The following is an 18,942-nucleotide window of genomic DNA, read 5'->3' on the forward strand; positions in this document are numbered from 1 at the left end:
GCGTGCGTGCGTGTGTGTACAATAAGAAGAAAGGAAAACCAAGGGGCTGCATTTATATTTGTTTATGTAAATATATAGTAAAATTTTGCTGACGAATTGGTCCACTTACATAATCTATGTCGATGACCTAGCTAGTACATGACTTGGAAAATCAAACAGCGCTAAAAATGGGGCCAAACAAAAACAAGACAGTGCACTATCGTGTGCCTTTTTGTTTACAGGCCAGACTTCATGCAGCCCAGGTAACACTAGAGACAATGACTGCAGTTCAGCCAGATCTTCTAGTGCCTGGTACGGTCATGGGTATGTACAGAAGAGGGCAGGCACTATTTTGCAAGTTGCCTATCACTGAATCGTGCTTTTGGCATTGTGGGCATGCTATATTATTCTAAATTTAAATATACAGGAATGAAGCTTTGCACTTGAACTTTGATAATATCATATGATGCAAGTTTCACTCACTTTCAGTGACCCGCTGTCGGACTTGTTTGAAGAGATATTTGGAAGTAACTTGAAATGATGGTATTGTGGTCATCACGCAACGCATATTGTTATTTGATCACATTCGGGAATTGATGAAGCAGACAGTCTGAAGCAAGGCTGCTTCCTGTTAAGAAGACTGTTAAAATTACGGCATCCGTAGTTCACAGACAACTAAGGGCCAGTAGCTACAAGAGATTTGAATGTGCCGCGTCTGACACCTGTCTATTCTGAAGATTTCCAAGACGTTTAGTTAGGATGGGCTCTCCGCACCAAGCAGCATGTGTTATGATAAGGTAGCCGAGTCTCAGGTTGGTGACTGGCCACGGCCGTTAGGTGTGCAGCGTTCGGGTAGTGACAAGATGCTCTCGCTATGTCCATAAATATCCGCGAACTTTGTTCTTTACGCCTTTTATGTGTGTGTCCCCACTCTCGTATCTACCACCCCACTCCCCTTCTTAAAATTCTTTTTAATTATTCATTGTCACACTCTTCAACATTCACCAGTTGAACGGAGCGGCAGCCCCTAACATTTTTATATTTCTGTTTCTGCATGGACTTGGATAATGAGGTACGCCCTCGTGGCAGCTTCCGGATTAATTTTGGCACTGTGGTGTTCTTTAACGCGTCCATAAATCTATGTACACGGGCGTTTTCTTTTTTATTTCGCCCCTGTCGAAATGCAGTTGCTGCGGTCTGGATCAAACCCACGATGTCGTAGCTGCAAAGCTACCACGGCAGGCACAAAAGTGTTGATTTGATGTGCGACTGCTTCCGTATTGTCACCTAGGCCTTACAGTGCACTTTAATGCGGCTCTGCTTTTGCACGCCCTGTGTAAAATGTCTGTTTGACAAATTTTCATAGTGTTTATTTTTTCAGGAATAGCAAAAACAAACCGTACTGTACCTTCAATTTAAAATTTATCCATATTGCCCATAACTGCTGTCGCGTCCTCATGTCATCCTTTCTCTTTACCTTCCCCCTTTATATGGTAACTATGAGAGAAGAGTGGCAAGGCTCATTACTTGTTTCGCAACTGCGTCATATCTAGCCACTCTGTGCATCCTCTCTACCATACTATCTAGTTTCCCTCTGGACTTGCACATTAGTAGAAGGTAGGCGCTGCAATTTCTGCAATGTTTTTACGGGGGCTAATGTAGCAATACCCAGGGAGCTCGGGAGAGCATTGTGCACATTCGACGCGGTGCAAAGGCCAAAACAAATTTCTTGCGGCACCTTTCCTCTCTGCGGCACTCCAGTCATGTATACGCACACGCTGAACCACCACCCAACCATTCTCTAAAACCACTGCGGATGAAACCACAGTCGCCATCGATAGGATCATAGATGTTGACTACACAGTGCTGACAGCATGCGGCTGACGTGGGTACCGAGTCAAAACGAAGTGACTGCTTCCCGTAACCAATGCCGGCGATACCGCAGCCGCTATCAATGCAATCATGGCCAGTGATCATGCAGTTCTGAAGACACGCAGCTAACGCGACGTTATGCGGGATGGTAAACAAAAGATTAAAGGTTTTAAGGCAAAATTATACACAAGTTTTCTGGCATTGCTGTCATTCATGTTCAATTTTTGCTCATGACTATGGCAACGTGAACTCTGCTGCTTTGTTTTGGCTGAACGCTAGTGCCGTTTTTGCTCTTTTGTGTCGTACATTTGCAGCCCTCTGCACTCTCCAAACTCAGAGAGTTGTCCAAGTTGTGGGGATGCGCGACTCTCGCGCGTCCCCTGATGTTTTTCCCGCATAGCGCGTCTCCTGCAGGGCGGCTTCGCCCGCCGCGTGGCCTGGCGCTCGGAGTGGTTGAAGCACAGTGCGAGAGATGGCGCTAGTGTTGCGCAGTTAACGCCGCCGACAGGCGAGGTTACTTGGGCGCCGAAAGGAAGGCGCTTGCGCTCTTTGGGTTCGGGAAGCAAGCGGGACGGACGTGCCGTACCGCTCCGACCCACGCTTCTGCGAGACCATCTCGCGTGGCCGCCTTGGACACCGTTGGCGTGACTGTACACGCGCACGACCAGGCGTTGGGATCCAGCATGGGGCGAACATATTCGCTCGCAATGCGGTCGCGGTAAGTCGGACTTCTAGATTTGTCGCGCGCCCATCGGCATGTTTTGGGGGATAGCAACTCGGCTAGCAGGCATTGATCTACGAAAGGTGCAATAAATGCCCTTGTGATTGTTTGCACTACTGTGTTGTCGTTCCTTTGTCCCAAGAGTACGGAGGAGAACCCGTACCTCCAACAAAGTTAACTGATGTGCTGTCAAATATGTCCCAATTAACGAGAGTTTGATTGTATTAAATAATGCATACTCCTGCTGGGACCAGACAGCGAGTCCAAATTATAATATTTTTCTGAATTAACCAGTTTCAAATAAACAATGTTTTACTGTATTCGGTAATGTTTTACTGTACTCGGTAGTGCCGCATATTGTGCGTGTTGTGAAGCCCCTGTAGCTCGAAGCCGCGCAGGCGAGCACATCAGTTCGCTGTTTCTGTCGAAAATGGAGCGCCAAACACTCCGTCGACAGGCTGCCCCGATGTCTTTTGTCACTATTCACCACTACATTTAGAGTCCAGAGCCTGTGGCTCTACCTGCGGGCACGGCAGGAACCTTGCACTTCAGAGCTTATTCACCATGCTGATTTGAATGTTGTGGAAATTCATCAGTGCTCTCTCTTTAATATTTCTTCGGTTGTGCACACAAACTTGTAGCAAGCACTAGTCGTGGCAGCAAGCAAAGCACTGCATCACTGGCCTCGTTTGTGAATAAGCATTCATGAAAGCATGGTGTTCGCCACACACACTGGAAAATCTTTGGCACTTGAGAGCAAGAGCTTACCTGCTGAAATGGAGCTGTCAGGGGCTTGAGCTGGCGCACTGGTGAGCCTTGACACGACCCAGGTGGCTCGCTCGGTTCCTTCTCGGGGGGACGGGTGGCTGGCACGATGCTGTTCTCCATGTTCTCAAAGCTCAGCCGCTAACAAACGGAAACCAAGCTTAGGCAACGTCACAACTTTGGCAACATTCGGCTGAGTAGCTCACCCCGTCTGTGGGTTGGCTGGACACAATGGGCAGTCGCTCCGGGTGCTCCTTTAGCTGCTGCACAATGTCCTGTACCTGCTCCACAAACATGTCTGCGTGCTGCTCGGCGAGCAGGTTCGTCACCACCTGCCGAGGGCATTCGAAACAATGTGTATTTTGCTCAACACACTGCACTGCAACAAGTCAAACACTAGAGGACCCAACATGCAGCGCATGCCGTCATCAATCGTCATGAGCCCACACAACCTTCCATAGCATGTGGCCTAAAGTTCTGTAGGTGTACAGAGGATGCAACAACATTCAGGTATATAACAATGAGGACATAAAAGTGAAGTGCTGTCAGGATAGCACTTGATTCACAAGTGCAATTTTATTACAGCCACTAACAAGTAGAAATAGGAAAGCAGACTAAAGAATTGCGGCAGAACCCAACTCACAATGACTGTCGACGGCATTGCATTAGCATTGAATCAATATAGACCGTTTTTTCGTAGGCGCCGCCATATTGTGAACGCAGTGGCGCCGCCTATGAGCAGTGCCATAGTGGCTTGGGTGAAAGCGGTCTCTTGCATGGCAGGTATAAGCTCGGAGGTAGGTTCTGGCGTTTGTGTTCGCGGTCGTGCAGTCTGTTTAGTATGACGTGCGTCTTCTACGTGGTAAACGGTTCTGCGAGACGAGCTGAATTGGTTTATTACGCCATAGCCGGAATTTCTGCTGGCGGTGAGGTGGACGGAACACGCAGCGCGATGTGTGCATGCATATTTGAGCCTACAAACAGCCTCGGAGATCAATTGTGTATTTCTGAATGTTCGAATCACTAACGTGACCTTATTGCAGTATTATCCTCTATTTCTAAGCTGCGGTTTAGGAGTCATGAAACATACGCGACGATCGTAACAGCGTGGGTACCGTTCTGCTACGATAGGAGCTGTGATCTTATACTTTGACAAGCGTTCAAACTGTTCACTGCAGGTTACATTGCGTGACTACTTGGTTCGATGAATGAGGTTTCCGCCCCTGAATAAAATAGTTTTGGCAAGCAATAGTAGCATACCTTACAATCTGAATTGAGCTTGTCCAGCCAAGGGACTCCTTACGAACTGTGCGAGCGTCCTAAGCAGTGGTAGGCGCTGGATTACAGATATCTTCGTTCTATATACCGCATAGTCCAAGCATACGGCATCAGCAGTTATGTATTTATAAACATTGTGCGGCGTGACTATGCGAGGTCGTATTGCGGCGTTAGCCTGTTTTCTTTTGCTTTTCCGAGAAAGAGGATGATAAGTGAATTTTTTTTTTTTTAGGTTGTGTTCGTTCCGTTCTCTACGACGCACTCACACGTATTACGAAAATTTTGTCCTCAAAAATAGGCATCGCATTCTTTTTATGCGATCCCTCTCATATATTATGGCTGTATACAGGCCAAAAAGGCAATGCCGAAGCGCACAGCTTACATATGTATCGTGCTGGCTCACCAACCGCAGTGATCGCTGTGTTGAGCAGCACCATCGGCCTCATGCAGGAAGGCTAGCGTAGACATATGGTGATTTGAAGCCTACTAGACTTGAAATGCGCGAGAACGATGCCGGTGTATCACAAATATTTGATAGCGCCTGCCGCTTAGATCTTTCGTGGTTGCCTTAGGTTGGCCATGCACGAGCATGCACTCTTACGCTTTATGTTTTACTCCCTATGCCATGCGATCAGATAGTGAGCAGATTTACCATTTCATGCTGGTATTACAAAGACACCGGTTTTCTTTGTTGAATTAAAACCGATATAAACAAAATAGTTCACAACACATACACACACTGCAACTGATAATGTGCGTACACCGCGGCTGATAAAGCGCGTCACATTTTTGTGCACCCGAAGAGATATTTCCGCCTACTATAGATACCGATGCACCGAAAAGCTTCCCTGACGACCTTATACGAATGGACATGGCGTAAATTTCACGAAGTACCATCTAAAACATCTCGAAATCGTTCCGCACCACGCGACAGCAATACTGTCAAGCAGCGCCGCGCCGGATCGCCCAAGCCAGAGAGGAGGAAAGGCTCTGCGCGCGCCCTATCCTCCTCGCCCGATGCATATTGCCCCCTTTGAAATGAGTTATATATCGGGCGTGTACTGCAGCGAGACTCCTCTCTCGTGCTTCCCTATGAACACTCGATGCCATCTAGTGCCAATGGTACGAGGCCTCTGTGCCAGCTCCGAAACGCATGGTGCACCGGTGCATGCAAACACTGATCATTGTTCCCTCACTTGCTGCACACTCAGTGGCACGTACTCAGTGACCCAAGTTGGTGAGAAGTTCATTGAGTACATTCATGGCACAGCTTGCTAAAGTGTTGGCGTGAAAGGTGTTCACTGAAAAGTGGCACATACCCAGTGCATTTATGGCATAGCCTGCTAATTCATCGGGTTGCTGTCGTTAATGAACCCTTGTGGCACGATTTCCATTCTGCTCAGCATAGGAGAAATTTAAGGGAACTTTTTCGTCACTGAAGAGTGGCACCCAATGAGCCAAGATGGCATTGAAGAGGTTCCTTGAGGACCAGCAACTGAGTGGCACATACCGAGTGCTCCAACTTGATGCACAGACTTTCTTCAAACAGTGATACCGGTCTAATCTCGCGTCTACAGTGACCCATGTCGGCGTGATAGAGGTTTGCTGAAGAGTGGAACGAGTGTACACATCACCACGCACTCAGTGACTCAAGTTCGTCCGACGGTTGGTTGCAAACCCTGTTCCCTCAGCACAGCAGCCTGATGTGCTGCCCATTTAACCACTGACTACCAAGTGACCCAGGAAAACGATTAGATACAAACATACATAGATAAATACCCAGCCCCTAGAAAGCATGTAAAGTGCCCTAAGAATGCTAATGCATTAAAAGTTAGTTAAACCTCGATCTAACAAAGTAGGTGTTGTGTCGGCAGCGGCAGGCAAGCGGGGGGCCCCGACGGGCGAACGCGCGGCTAGCGCCGGCGCAGTGAAGGAGACACGGAGCTAACTGCTCCCGATGAAAACCGGAACGAAGACTCCGCCGACCCGCGGCTGTTTATTACTTATAAAGGCTTCACACGCTAGATGACACCTCCCGATTGGTACAAGCTCGTCACATGACAGAAGGGGGGTGCGCCATCTAGCTAAACAACTACAAAACGTACATGTACGATGACACAGAGATCTGACAGGGGGCGACACTATACTACATCATCCCCCCCTGGAAACAAAGCGAGCATACAGTGAAACGCGCACACAAGACGCGCACTTAAGTCCAAAGGCAATTTCAGTTCATTCCCCCCCACGTTCACACACGCGCACCGGTCGCACACAAAGCACGCACTTAAGTCCACAACAATTTCAATCCATCCCCGCCCAAGTTCACATACACGCGCACCAGTCTTGGGCACCAAAATACGGGCAGTCACTCAAACAAAGTCCAACAAGAAACAGGGCACAAAACTCACTGCACCGCAACAAGGAACACATTTTATACCTGTGTTAATGAAACATGTGGACTGTCTCAACAAGGCCCCTAGCCGTGGCATTTTGAAGACGGAAATACGTTCTACACTACATAAACAAAATCATCGAGCCACGGAGGCAGTTTTCTGTCACGATGAGGACGCGTGCGTACCTCAGAAGAACTTTGGGGGTTGCGACGCGTATCGGTCGACTTTAAAGACCCAGTCGTCCCACTATTATTTCCCTCCCCCTGGTTGGAAAAGTGAATGTGGTTATCGCTCAAAGCTGGAGAGGGTTGCCCAGGAAGCTCCTCTCGAAGTCCCAACAAGTTCTGGGAGGCTACTGATTCCTCCACGGAATCAGAGACGACTGCTGACTGTGCAGACTCTGAAGTGATACAGCCAGACGAACTACTTAACTGATGCCTATGAAAGGACGATGTCACTACAGACGAGTCATCGGAATGACTATCCAGGTTTGAATACGAGTACAAAAAATCTTTATCCGTTGTGGACAATGTACTATGTTTTGAATTATCTACTACTGTGGTTAACTTAGACGCATTCCACGTCTTCCCATCACTGAGTACAAAAGAGGATGGTCCTATCTGGGCCTTGACTTTACGAGGTTTACTGTACTTAAAAATTCCTTTCCTGTTAAATCTGATTCTGACGGTGTCTCCCACCTTGATACGAGTTGCCTGAGCACCTCTACGTTTGTCTACGTACTGTTTAGTCTGCCACTGTTTCTGCAAGACCCTTTCTTGAACTTGAGACACAAGACTGTCCTGTTCCCGAAGATCTACACAGAGCCGCATGGTTCCATCCTTCTTGCGCACCACCACGAGTGGAGACACCCACTCAGTAGCCTCGACGCGCTCGATGACGTCGCAGTCCTCGAGACGTCGCAATTCATGTGTGCCCTGGTCACGGAGAGCCAGGGGTAGTCGGCGCAACTTTGAAGATACTGGTTTCGCATCTTGCTGCCGATGAATTCGGTGTACAAAGTTGTTGACGAGGCCCAACTCGTCACTGGAAAGGTGATCAAGACCCGGAGGCACACCTGTGTGGCTCTGTACTGAAGGAAGCGATGGTAGACATGTCAGCGACGTGCCGTCGATCTGTATGCCCAAGCGTTGGATGGCATCTAAACCCAGCAGTGATGTTCCTGTAGTCGTTACGTGGAACGTGACGGAGCATGACCTTTGGAAAAACTGGACAGTGGCTTGAAACAGGCCTTGAATGTCGATGCGTTGCCTGGAGAAATTCCTCAAGTCCACTGCTCTTTTTGACAGTCTGTGCTGTCGCCCAAAGTGCTTTCCAAAATCTTCGGCCGTCATCATTGAGACAGACGCTCCCGTATCCACCGGCAGTCGCATGGAGACGCCGTTCACTACGACTGGAACTTCCAAATCTTTTTTAGTTTCCAAGGTGCTCACCGTCAAGACAGACACGGACGGCTGTCCTGCGGAAGTTGACAAAGACCGCGTCTCTGCGGAAGAGACGTGCTGGACAGTACGGGTTTTTCGGCATACTGATGCAAAATGGCCCAACGTGTGGCAGGCGTTGCACCGCCGGTTCCTTGCGGGGCAATTCCTGTACGTTGCAATATGCTTCGTGCTGCCACACCGGTCGCATGCACCACGGTTCCCGGAGGAGCCATGTGCGAAATGTCCGTCGTCTCGGCGGCCTCTCGGAAGAAGGCCGTGGTCTCGGCGGCCTCTCGGAAGAAGGCCGTGGTCTCGGCGGCCTCTCGGAAGAAGGCCGTGGTCTCGGCGGCCTCTCGGAAGAAGTCGATCGTCTTGATGGCCTCCCGGACTACGTCGGCCATCTTGGCGGCTCCCCGGAAGAAGTCGGCCCTCTTGGCGGCTTCCCGGAAGAAGTCGGCCATCTTCATGGCCTCCCGGACTACGTCGGCCATCTTGGCGGCTCCCCGGAAGAAGTCGGCCATCTTGACCCGTCGACGGAACGCCAAGCTGGGATGCTTCAATTCTTCGAACATTTTCGGAGCCGAACGCGCGGTTCGCTCGATGCAAGGCTTCCAACGAGCGTCCAATTTCTTCTGCCTTGTCCAGGGACAGGGTTTCGCCATGAGCCAGCAACTTTTCGCGAACGCTGACGTTCGCTACGCCATGCATTATCTGGTCTCGGACGCGCTCGTTGTAGGCTGTGCCGAAGTTGCACTGTACCGCCTTCTCCTTCAATGCGGTCACGAATTCCAGGAATCCCTCTCCCTCGAACTGCTTTCGACTGGTGAATTCGTGCCGTTCCGCCAGGACATTTGTTGACGCGGCGAACAGCCGGTCAAGCCGCTCCAAGAGTCTCGGAAACTCTGACGCTGGCGGGACCGCATCACTTGACGTTGACGTACGTTGACGCTGCGCCGGTTGACTGCCTTGCTGCTTCGCTTGAAGCTGACGCTGCGCTGGTTAACTGCCTTGCTGCTTCCTGCTCCTCGTCTGCAAAGTACTTCCGTTGTCCCTCACGCCCGAGAGCGCTGACGAGCGCGGACGCTCGTCGCGCGTCTGTCCAGTCGCCACCGCCGGCCGCTTCGAGGTGGGCCTGAAAAATTTTTTTCCATCGATGCCATGGAATTAACGGTGGCCCGGGCAATTCCAGAAAAACGGGAAGGTTCGCCGTGAAAGACGCCATGCCCGGTAGCGTGCAGGAGGCAAGCCGGAGCTCGCCGCAGGAATGGGGCAAGAACAAAGGGGCGAGAAGGCCTAGGCTCGGAAGCCTCGCGACGCCAAGTGCGTCGGCGGCGTTTGCCTGCCGTGCGGACACGGGAAGGGTCGCTTCACTTACGAAGCTCGTTGGTGTCCCGGGGCTTCGGTCGGAACCGCTGCGGGAGTCCCACCCTCGTCGCCAAAAGATGTTGTGTCGGCAGCGGCAGGCAAGCGGGGGGCCCCGACGGGCGAACGCGCGGCTAGCGCCGGCGCAGTGAAGGAGACACGGAGCTAACTGCTCCCGATGAAAACCGGAACGAAGACTCCGCCGACCCGCGGCTGTTTATTACTTATAAAGGCTTCACACGCTAGATGACACCTCCCGATTGGTACAAGCTCGTCACATGACAGAAGGGGGGTGCGCCATCTAGCTAAACAACTACAAAACGTACATGTACGATGACACAGAGATCTGACAGGGGGCGACACTATACTACAGTAGGTAAAATTGCCAATTTGCTTCTTTATTTCCTTGTATTGAAATTGAACCTTTTATGCAAATAAGTACAGTCACCAATCGATTTTTCTTACATAGAAAGGGACCGCAGAATTTTCAGAATGATCGGGCAATCGAAAAAAGCATATTTGAATGAGAAAGCAATTCAGTTTGACGAATGTGGGAGTCGCCGACGAATGAAATGGCTTCATGCCATGTCGACAATATCTTGACATCGACGGTACGAATTAAGTGGAGCCAGCCACGCTTTGGCGTGCACTCCGCCCCTACGGTTGATAGCGTTGCCTGCACTGGGACGGTGCTATAATGAAAAGCACAGGCAGCGGGGAGTGAATGCTTCATCTGCCTCTCGCTCCAACGGCTCACCGAAACCAGAGATTACGCAACCTCCAGTATTGAATGCGTGGAAAGACAGCTTACATGATGTCATGTCGTCTCGGCAAGCCCACTCTTTGCACAAGCGGCAGATTACCTCTAAAGCAGCGTGTGCGGCTGCGTATGCGCTCTGCCACGCATACAGCTTTGCACAACCATGACTGAGACACGTGCCAGAAATCCCGATGCGCTTACTTACCCCCTCCCATTGCCCCTCGCATGCGCTTGAACACGTTACCCCGCAGCTCACTCACCTCCCCCTCTTTTCCTTTGCTCATGCAGGAAGGCGGCACTTGTGAAGCCACCATCTTTCTTGTGTCACCCTCATACACTTTCACTTGCACCTAAAGCACAAAGTGCACGGGCGCGATAGGATTTATCGCCCTTGAACTTTAAATGGAACATGATGCGGCTCCACTCGGGCGGTGGTTTTTGTAGTGCCGCGTGCGATTCAAGAGATGCATTTGCAAGCAGCCGCTTGTAATTCAATTATTTGACCATCTGCGTACGTGGAAGTTTCCATTTATTTCCTTGACATTCCTTTATGGAAGAAGCGAAATTTCGTTATATTGAAATCACATACACACACACTTCGTTATACTGAGCTTCTAAATGCATGGTGTTCTATGGACAAGAGCTTAATAAATGTTAAATATTTCGTTATATCGAGGTTTAACTGTATTACCATTTATGCAAGCTAAAATCCTCACACAGGTCATATACCACTGACTAAAAGCTTGAGCATCTGTTATCTAGAAAAGCAAACCCCTTATCCTGTTACTGTGGCATCGATTGATCACCCATCTTTCTTACAAGACAAGATTGCAGCTTGTTTTTATTCAACTCTGATCTTAGCAGCAAAGTGCTGCCCTGCATCTCGTCACATCTCAGACATATTTAGTAGAGGTGTGCAAATACTGAATAGTAGATTTTGAATTGAATACTGAATCGAATCAAGAAAAAAGTCGAATATCAAATCGAACATTAGGAAATCTTTCACAAAATTTAATCCTTAAAAACTTCGGGCAAGCAAATACAGTGCTGTACGTGCTTACGAGTCCCCTGGCATAGCATAACAAGAATGCACCAAGATATCAGTCACTATAACAGATCATGATGTGTTCAAATCGGCTATCTGTGACCTTGTGCTGCCTTATTAGCCGTTTTTTCTTCTTTTTTTATAGTCACTACTCTCTATAATGCCTGTATGGCCTTGAGAGTAAATAAATGAAATGAAATGAAATCAGTAACTTAGGCACCTAGGAATGAGTATGTACAATGTGGTCTAATAAAGTGTGTGCAAGTTAATAGAGGGAACACCAAATTCGTCAGCCAGCACTGATTACAGCTCTGTTGTAGTATACAAAGGTCTGGAAGATTTTTATTTAGCAATAGAATTTCTGTAAGTAAAATCAAGTGCTATAATTTTTCCTCTCAAACTAATGACATTCTGTTGTACTGAATACAAACGAGCTTATCAGTTTAATAGCGGACCTGTGCTTTGCGACAATATTTTATTTATTGTATAGAAAGTGTTGCTTTCCAGTTATTCGCTGAAATACAAAAGGGCTATCCCAACGTAATGGCAGGCGGGTTATTCTAAGGCAAATCTGAAGGACAGACAGAAGGACCACGTATGACGTGACTTGATCCCTGCTCCGTGCATAGGCAACGCAGATGGTGAAGAGCAGCTGTCGTCCACAATGTTTCGCTGTCAGTTTCGGTGCGATTTGCAACCGGTCAAAGATTCTGAAATCTGAAGAGTCGTGGTAGCGGCCTGCTGTGCCCTAATCGTGCGCATCAAGGAACCTCAATAAAGTTATTCATCCATCCATGGAAAGCTCGCATGACAGCCGTCAATCTACCGCATGCTTGTGTCACAATCCACCTGGGTTCGCGAACGAGGGAGGGCTCGAGGCAGTCTCTGTTAGACTGATGCCCCACAGCATGGTGGTGACGAACAATGACAGACCGCCGAGCAACTGTGCTCGTCAGTGTTTATTACGGTGTGGTAACCAATGTTGCCTACTGAGCCTGGCAGGCCACCGAGCCTGGTGTGCCAACGAAGATCATGCCTGAGGGAGGCGTCACATGCTTGTTACACCCCCTTACTCCCAGTTTGTTTGTCGACAAAAAAAAAAAAAAAAAAAAACTTCCAAGTTCAATGTACGAAGCTCTGTATCCACCCTAGCCGGGTTGACGGTGCCTGCTGCCCAGGTGAGTAACGGTCTGGTGGCCTCCACTGTTGAGTACTCCGCCTGGGCACTGGTGTTGACGGGCTGGGAGTGGCAATGCTGGGCAATGCCTGAGCCAGCCTCACTCCGTCCGGAGGGTTCGCAGTGGTCGGCCTTGTGAGTGGTGTCGGACTTGACACAGGCCCAACGAGCACCGCACCACTGGCAACGCTTGCTGCCTCCGAGGTGGGTGATGCTCCGCTGTAAGCGACTGGTGTTGCCGCTAGTCCTCCTGCGGGCTGGAACTCTGAAGTGGCAGTCGAGGGTGCTGGCCAGGTCCCGAGGCGAGGACTAACACTGTCGGCGTGTCTGTGCTACGTGGCCCCATCTGGCATGTGGACGAGCAGCGATGAGGCGCTGGCAGGAGAAGCCACCTGTCCGGCGGACCAGGCTGGGCCAGGACGGAAGTTTCTGACGAAAACTGTAGCTCCCAACTCCGGCAAAGGACCAGGACGGCACCCTCGGTCAGCAGCCAGCTTCTGCTTCAGTTGCTTCAGGAGCACTGTGGTTCAGAGGTTCGGTCGGTGCCAAGACGTCCAAGGGTGTCTTGACCATCCGGCCCAGCAGGAGCTCACAGGGGGCCCGGCCAGTGATATCGTGGAGTGTGGTCTGGTACTGGAACAGTATCCGGGCAATCTGCGTCTGGAAATCCCCAGTCTGGCTCTTCTTGAGCTTGTCCTTGATGGTTTGCACCACCCGCTCGGCTGCACCGTTTGAAGCAGGGTGGTACGGGGGAACCATCATCCGGCGGATTCCGTTCTTCATCAGCCAGGCTAGGTACTCTGTGCTGGCGAAAGCTGGACTATTGTCGGACACGATGGTGTCCAGCAACCCCTGGGCGGCGAAGACCTGTCGTAGCGCTGCAATGGTCGCGCCTGCTGATGGAGTGGTGAAAGGTAGGACCTCCACTTACTCTGAAAAGGTGTCCACCACCACCAGGAAGTAATGGCCCTTTAAAGGCCCCCCAATATCCACATGTAGGCGGGACCAGGTTCTCTCTGGGAACGGCCAGGGGGTGATTTCCACATGACGTGAGGCCTGCTGATGCTCCTGGCAGATTGAACAGCTCTGCACCATGTGAACAATGTCCTGGTCCAGGCCAGGCCACCAAACATGGAATCGGGCCACCATCTTGGTCTTTTCCACGCCAGGTTGACCCGCATGCAGAAACTGCAGGACCCTGGAGCGGAGACTTTGTGGATCACCACCCTGCAACCCGACAGTAGGCAGCCCTGCTGCAAGCTCAGCTCGGCGGCCTTGTGGCTATATGCCTGCTGAACCGATTCATCCCCACGGGACACCGCCTTGACCACCTGAGACTGGAATGGATCCCGGCTGGTCGCTTGCGATACCGCAGATCTGGAGAGTACCTCCGAGCACACGTGCTTCAGCATGAACACTTTTGCAGGTTCTGGAACGGCATCAGGCACCTCAGGCAGGGGCAGGCAGCTCAGGGCATAAGCAGGTCCAGGGTCCTTTACCGGATGCTAAACCAGCTGGTAACTGTAAGCTGCCAACCTCAAGGCCCAGCAAACCACTCGAGGTGATGCCTGCACGGAAACTGCCTTGTCAGGCCACAGCAGCCCCAACAGCGGCTTGTGGTCCGTGACCGCCTCGAACTTCCAGCCCCACAGATACTAGTGGAAGTGTTCAACACCCAACATGAGGGCAAGGCCTTCTTTGTCTGGCTGGCTGTAGCGTTGCTCTGCAGCATGAAGCTGACGACAAGCAAATGACACAAGGTGTTCCTGGCCATCCTTGTCCTGGTGTGCCAGGATGGCTCCCACGCCATACGGCGACGCATCCACGGTCACGACGATAGGCTTGGCAGGATCAAAGTGTACTAGCACTGGAGCCTTGGTGATTAGCTCCTTGCTGCGCTGGAAGGCCAGGTCCTGCTGCTTCTTCCAGACCCATTGCTGACCATCTCGAAGCAGAAGATGGAGTGGCTGCAGATACTCTGACAGGTTCGGCAGAAAACTCCAGTAGAAGTTGATGAGGCTGAGGTAGCTCTGAAGCTCCTTCTTGTTCTGGGGCTTAGGCGCCTTGAGCACAGCATCAACTTTGCGAGGAGCTGGGGCTAGGCCAGCCTGGGAAATGACATGTCCCAAATACTGAACACTGGGGGTCAGGAAGATGTACTTTTCCAGCTTGAGCTTAAAACCGGCGTTCTGCAGTCATGCCAGGACGTTGTGTAGGTTCTGCAGATGGTCCCCGTCGTCGCTGCCAGTAACCAGGATGTCATCCAAATACACCACCACGTGCCTACATGCCCCTGAAGAGGTTGTCCATCTCCCTCTGAAATATGGCCGGGGCTGAGGCCATGCCAAACAGTAAGCTCGTGTACTGGAAGAGCCCAAAGTTGTCGATATTATGGCATACTTCTGGGAGGCATCCTGGAGCACCAGCTGCTGGTAAGCATCTCTGAGGTCAAGTTTGGTAAACTTCTGTCCACTGGACAATGCTGACCAGAGATTTTCAATCCGGGGCAGCGGGTACTTCTCGACGGTAGCGATGGGGTTGATGGTAACCTTGAAATCCCGCTGATCCTGACAGTGCCGTTTTGCTTGAGGACTGGTACGATGGGAGCGGCCCATTCAGACATGTTGATGGGAATCAGGATGATCTCACGCTGTAACCGTTGCAGCTCCTGGGTGACACCGTCCTTCAAGGCGAACGGCACGGGGAGAGGCTTGAAAAAATGAGGCTGGGCTCCCTCAGGTACATAGATGCCAGCTGTCGCGATGGCAAATGTGCCTACCCCAGGCTGGAACAGGGACTTGAACTTAGTCAGGAGGCTGGGGACGTCTTTCACCACATGCAGGATGGCTTCCTGGTACTCTGGCAGGTGAATGCCCAGTGCATGAATCCAGTTTCGGCCCAGCAGCATCGGCGATGACCCCTTGGTTAAGTAAAGGGGAAGGGTTGCATCCCTGTTGCCAAAGCGAACGCTGACCTGTGCCTGACCCTGGACCTGGGAGAGCTGCCAGGAGTAGCTGTGCAGCATTACGTCCGAAACCTCGACGGACACGCTAGAGAAGGTATGCTTGAACCGTTTTTCGGCCATGACAGACACACTGGCCCCTGTGTCTAGCTCTATGGAAATGGGGTGCCCACAGATTTCGACGGTCAGCACGTATGGCGGCACAAACGACGGTACAAGGCCTGTGTGCCACATGTCGAAAATCAGCGGGTCCTCGGCCACGACGTAGAGTCTGGCCGTAGAAATTGACTCTGCTACCGCACGCCCCCGCCGTGTACCCTTGTGAGAGCTACCCTGGCTGCGGGCTTGAACCTGGGCTTGAACCAAGCTGCTGCTGCTGTTTGCTGTTCATCCTCCCCCTTCAGCATACCTGTGCCAGGTGCTCAGCTTTCCCGCACGTGAAGCATTGTGCCTCCGAGAACTGGCAATGTGAGGGGAAGTGGGCACCACCACAGCGACTGCAGGTACTGCCCTTTGTCGCCAACTTGTTGACCGTCGCTTTCGTCGACGGTGAGCCAGTCGCACGGACAATCACGCCGTCGTCCTTCGCAGCAGCTTGCATTGCCAGCCTTCACGGCATCGTCCAGCGAGAGGTCGGGAAGCTCCAGGAGTCGTGTCTGCATTGCGGGGTTGTTGATGCCGCAGACGAAACGGTCCCAGAGCAGCCAGTCCAGCTGGTCCCCATAAACACAGGCACTTACTAACCCTTGTAGCGCAGCAACAAACTGCCTGAGGATCTCTCCTTCCCAGTGGCTCTAGTTGTTGAAGCGGAAATGCTTCATTAGTGTGGACGGTGCTGGGTTGAAATGCGAGCACAGTATGGCGAGCAGTTCACCCAGTGTCTTAACATGCGGCGTGGCTGGCTTGAGAAGGTTGAGCAGGAGACTGAAGATGCGGGTCCCGCAGCTGGCCAGGAAAATGTCCCGCTGTTTGGCCTTGGGTGTGTTGTTTGCCTGGATGAACACGTGGACTTGTTCCTCGTAAATTGGCCAGGCGGACCCATCTGCCTTGAATGGCTCGAGCCTTCCGTACAGCGGCATGGCGGCGGCAACGGCGGTGTGGGACGATCTGTGGGTACTCGTCGCCAGTGTCATGATCCGCCCGGGTTCGTGAACGAGGGAGGGCTCGAGGCACCCTCCGTTAGACTGACGCTCCGCAGCGTGGTGGTGATGAATGATGACTGACCAACGAAAAGCTGTGCTCGTCGGTGTTTATTGCGGTGCGGTGACCAATGTTGCCTACTGAGCCAGGCTGGCCACCGAGCCTGGCGGGACAACGAAGATTATGCCCGAGGGGGCGTCGCATGCTTGTTACAGCATGATCTTGGGCCTATCATTGATGAGCCAACCGTACGAACATATTAGTGGCAAATATTCTGCAACTGCTTGTTACCACGTCGCCCAGTGGAAAATTTGTCACTGCCACACTGCGTAGGCAATTAGGCCTAATTGGTGCTGCTTCATCAGGCGTCAGCGACTCAATTTACGATTTGGTGCCAAATCTATGCGTATTTATTTGTAGCCACTGCATGACACTCAGAAAGCTGAGAAACCGACTCCCAAACTAAAGTTAGTGTACAGGATGGCAACAAAGTTGCTCACTGCTGCCATCTTTGCAACACACCGTTCTTTTGTTCCCGATGCTGTAAGTAGACACACATCAGTCTTTTCGGTCTCCCTTCACAAGAACAGCTTTGCTTTGGATTTACACAATGAACACAAAAGACTCTGGAAACTTAAGACTACCTGGGGTTCTTTAACATGCACCTAAACCTAGGTAGACAGGTGTCTTTGCATTTCGCCCCCTCGAAATGGGGCCGCCGTGGCCGGGATTCGATCGCACGACCTCGTGCTTAGCAGCCCAACACCATAGGCATTAAGCAACCACGGCAGGTTGTTTAAGCGGGGAGGCTACCCTGGAGACCGAACTTTTTTATTTCTTAAGATATCCGGATGAAATTTCAGGGTACTTCACACTGTCGAACTATGAGGACCTGCAAAGTTTTATGAAGATTTGTTTATTAGTTTCAGAGTTATTGAAGTCCAACTAGGTGGTTCATGTATATGCCTGAGGAAGAGCCTGGAGAAATGACAGGACATCATAGGAAGCTGAAATTCCCTGTGATGATTCCTTGATCGATAGCCCTTTTCTTTCATTTCCCCTATAAAAAATTTTAACACAACTTTGAATTTGATGTAGTCAGTAATGACCTCATTCATAAAACATTAATTGCTTATTATAAGTTAACTGCACCAGCTTTCAAAGAAAGAAGCTTGTTACATCCTGGCAAAGTCATTCAGGAGCAGAATAAAAAGAACGGCACACAAATCTGAAGAGCAGTTCTTGAGATATCGCCTTCCCCAGCACCACTACTGGTGAAAAAATCCATTGCGAAAAACAGGCCTTAAAGTTGAAAACGTGTTTTTATTAGAAAGCTCCTGCGGAACTTCTAATTAGCTCTTGCGACTCCAGGTACACTCAATCTGTCAGATTCTTGACTGGCGACTGCCGACAGCACAGTTCCACCTCTGCAAGTGTCTACGCAGTTGGTACTCGCAGCGGAAGATCCGAAGTTCGATGCTCGTACAAGTTCCACATCGCGCTTCCACGCACCGAACATCTGCACTGTCTTGGGCTTCATTGCCGGCATTGCATGCAGCAAAGAACCAGCAGGAGAAAAAAAAAAGCCGAGAAAATAATTTAGAAGATAGCACTAGGCGATGAGCAGCTCGCAAGCAAACGTCTGTTGAGGCAGATGGGGCAAGGGGCAACAACGATGCGAGTGTGGCGGGTGTAGCATCGAAGGGAGCAGCCCGCACAGCATCCAATGGCAGGTGCGCTTTAGCCCGCGGGATTTGAACGCGCTGCTCCGGCCAATCAGCGCTCCGCATGGCGTCGGAGGAAAACGCCAATAGCGCCTCAACCACGCTGACGATGCCATTTTGCAAGGCGGCAAAACAGAGACAAAGAATTCACAGTCAAAATGACACCAAGATGGCTTAGGCAGGCTGCAAGGGCTGAGAATGGCGCGCACACGAAGTTTGACTTCATTTCGGCATTTGCGCATGTTTTGTGGGTCGCGGTGGCCTCAAAAGTAGCATTTCTTTTGGTACTTTGCGGTTGAATTAGGTGCCGAGAATTACAGAA

At 50.9% G+C, this 18,942-nt stretch overlaps 1 protein-coding gene across 14 annotated transcripts in view; it reads right to left on the reverse strand.

Annotated features, from left to right (window-relative positions):
- Positions 1–18,942, reverse strand: part of LOC126527418 (uncharacterized) — a 476,501-nt gene that overhangs the window by 160,511 nt on the left and 297,048 nt on the right. For all 14 annotated transcript variants that reach the window (XM_055068432.2, XM_055068435.2, XM_055068434.2 and 11 more), the window contains 2 exons: positions 3,544–3,669; positions 3,341–3,478 (listed from right to left, as the gene is read on the reverse strand). In XM_055068432.2, coding sequence (XP_054924407.1) covers positions 3,341–3,478; positions 3,544–3,669 — 264 coding nt within the window. The remainder of the gene's footprint in view (positions 1–3,340; positions 3,479–3,543; positions 3,670–18,942) is intronic.

Source organism: Dermacentor andersoni, chromosome 9, assembly GCF_023375885.2.
Source record: "Dermacentor andersoni chromosome 9, qqDerAnde1_hic_scaffold, whole genome shotgun sequence".
Lineage (NCBI taxonomy): Eukaryota > Metazoa > Arthropoda > Arachnida > Ixodida > Ixodidae > Dermacentor > Dermacentor andersoni.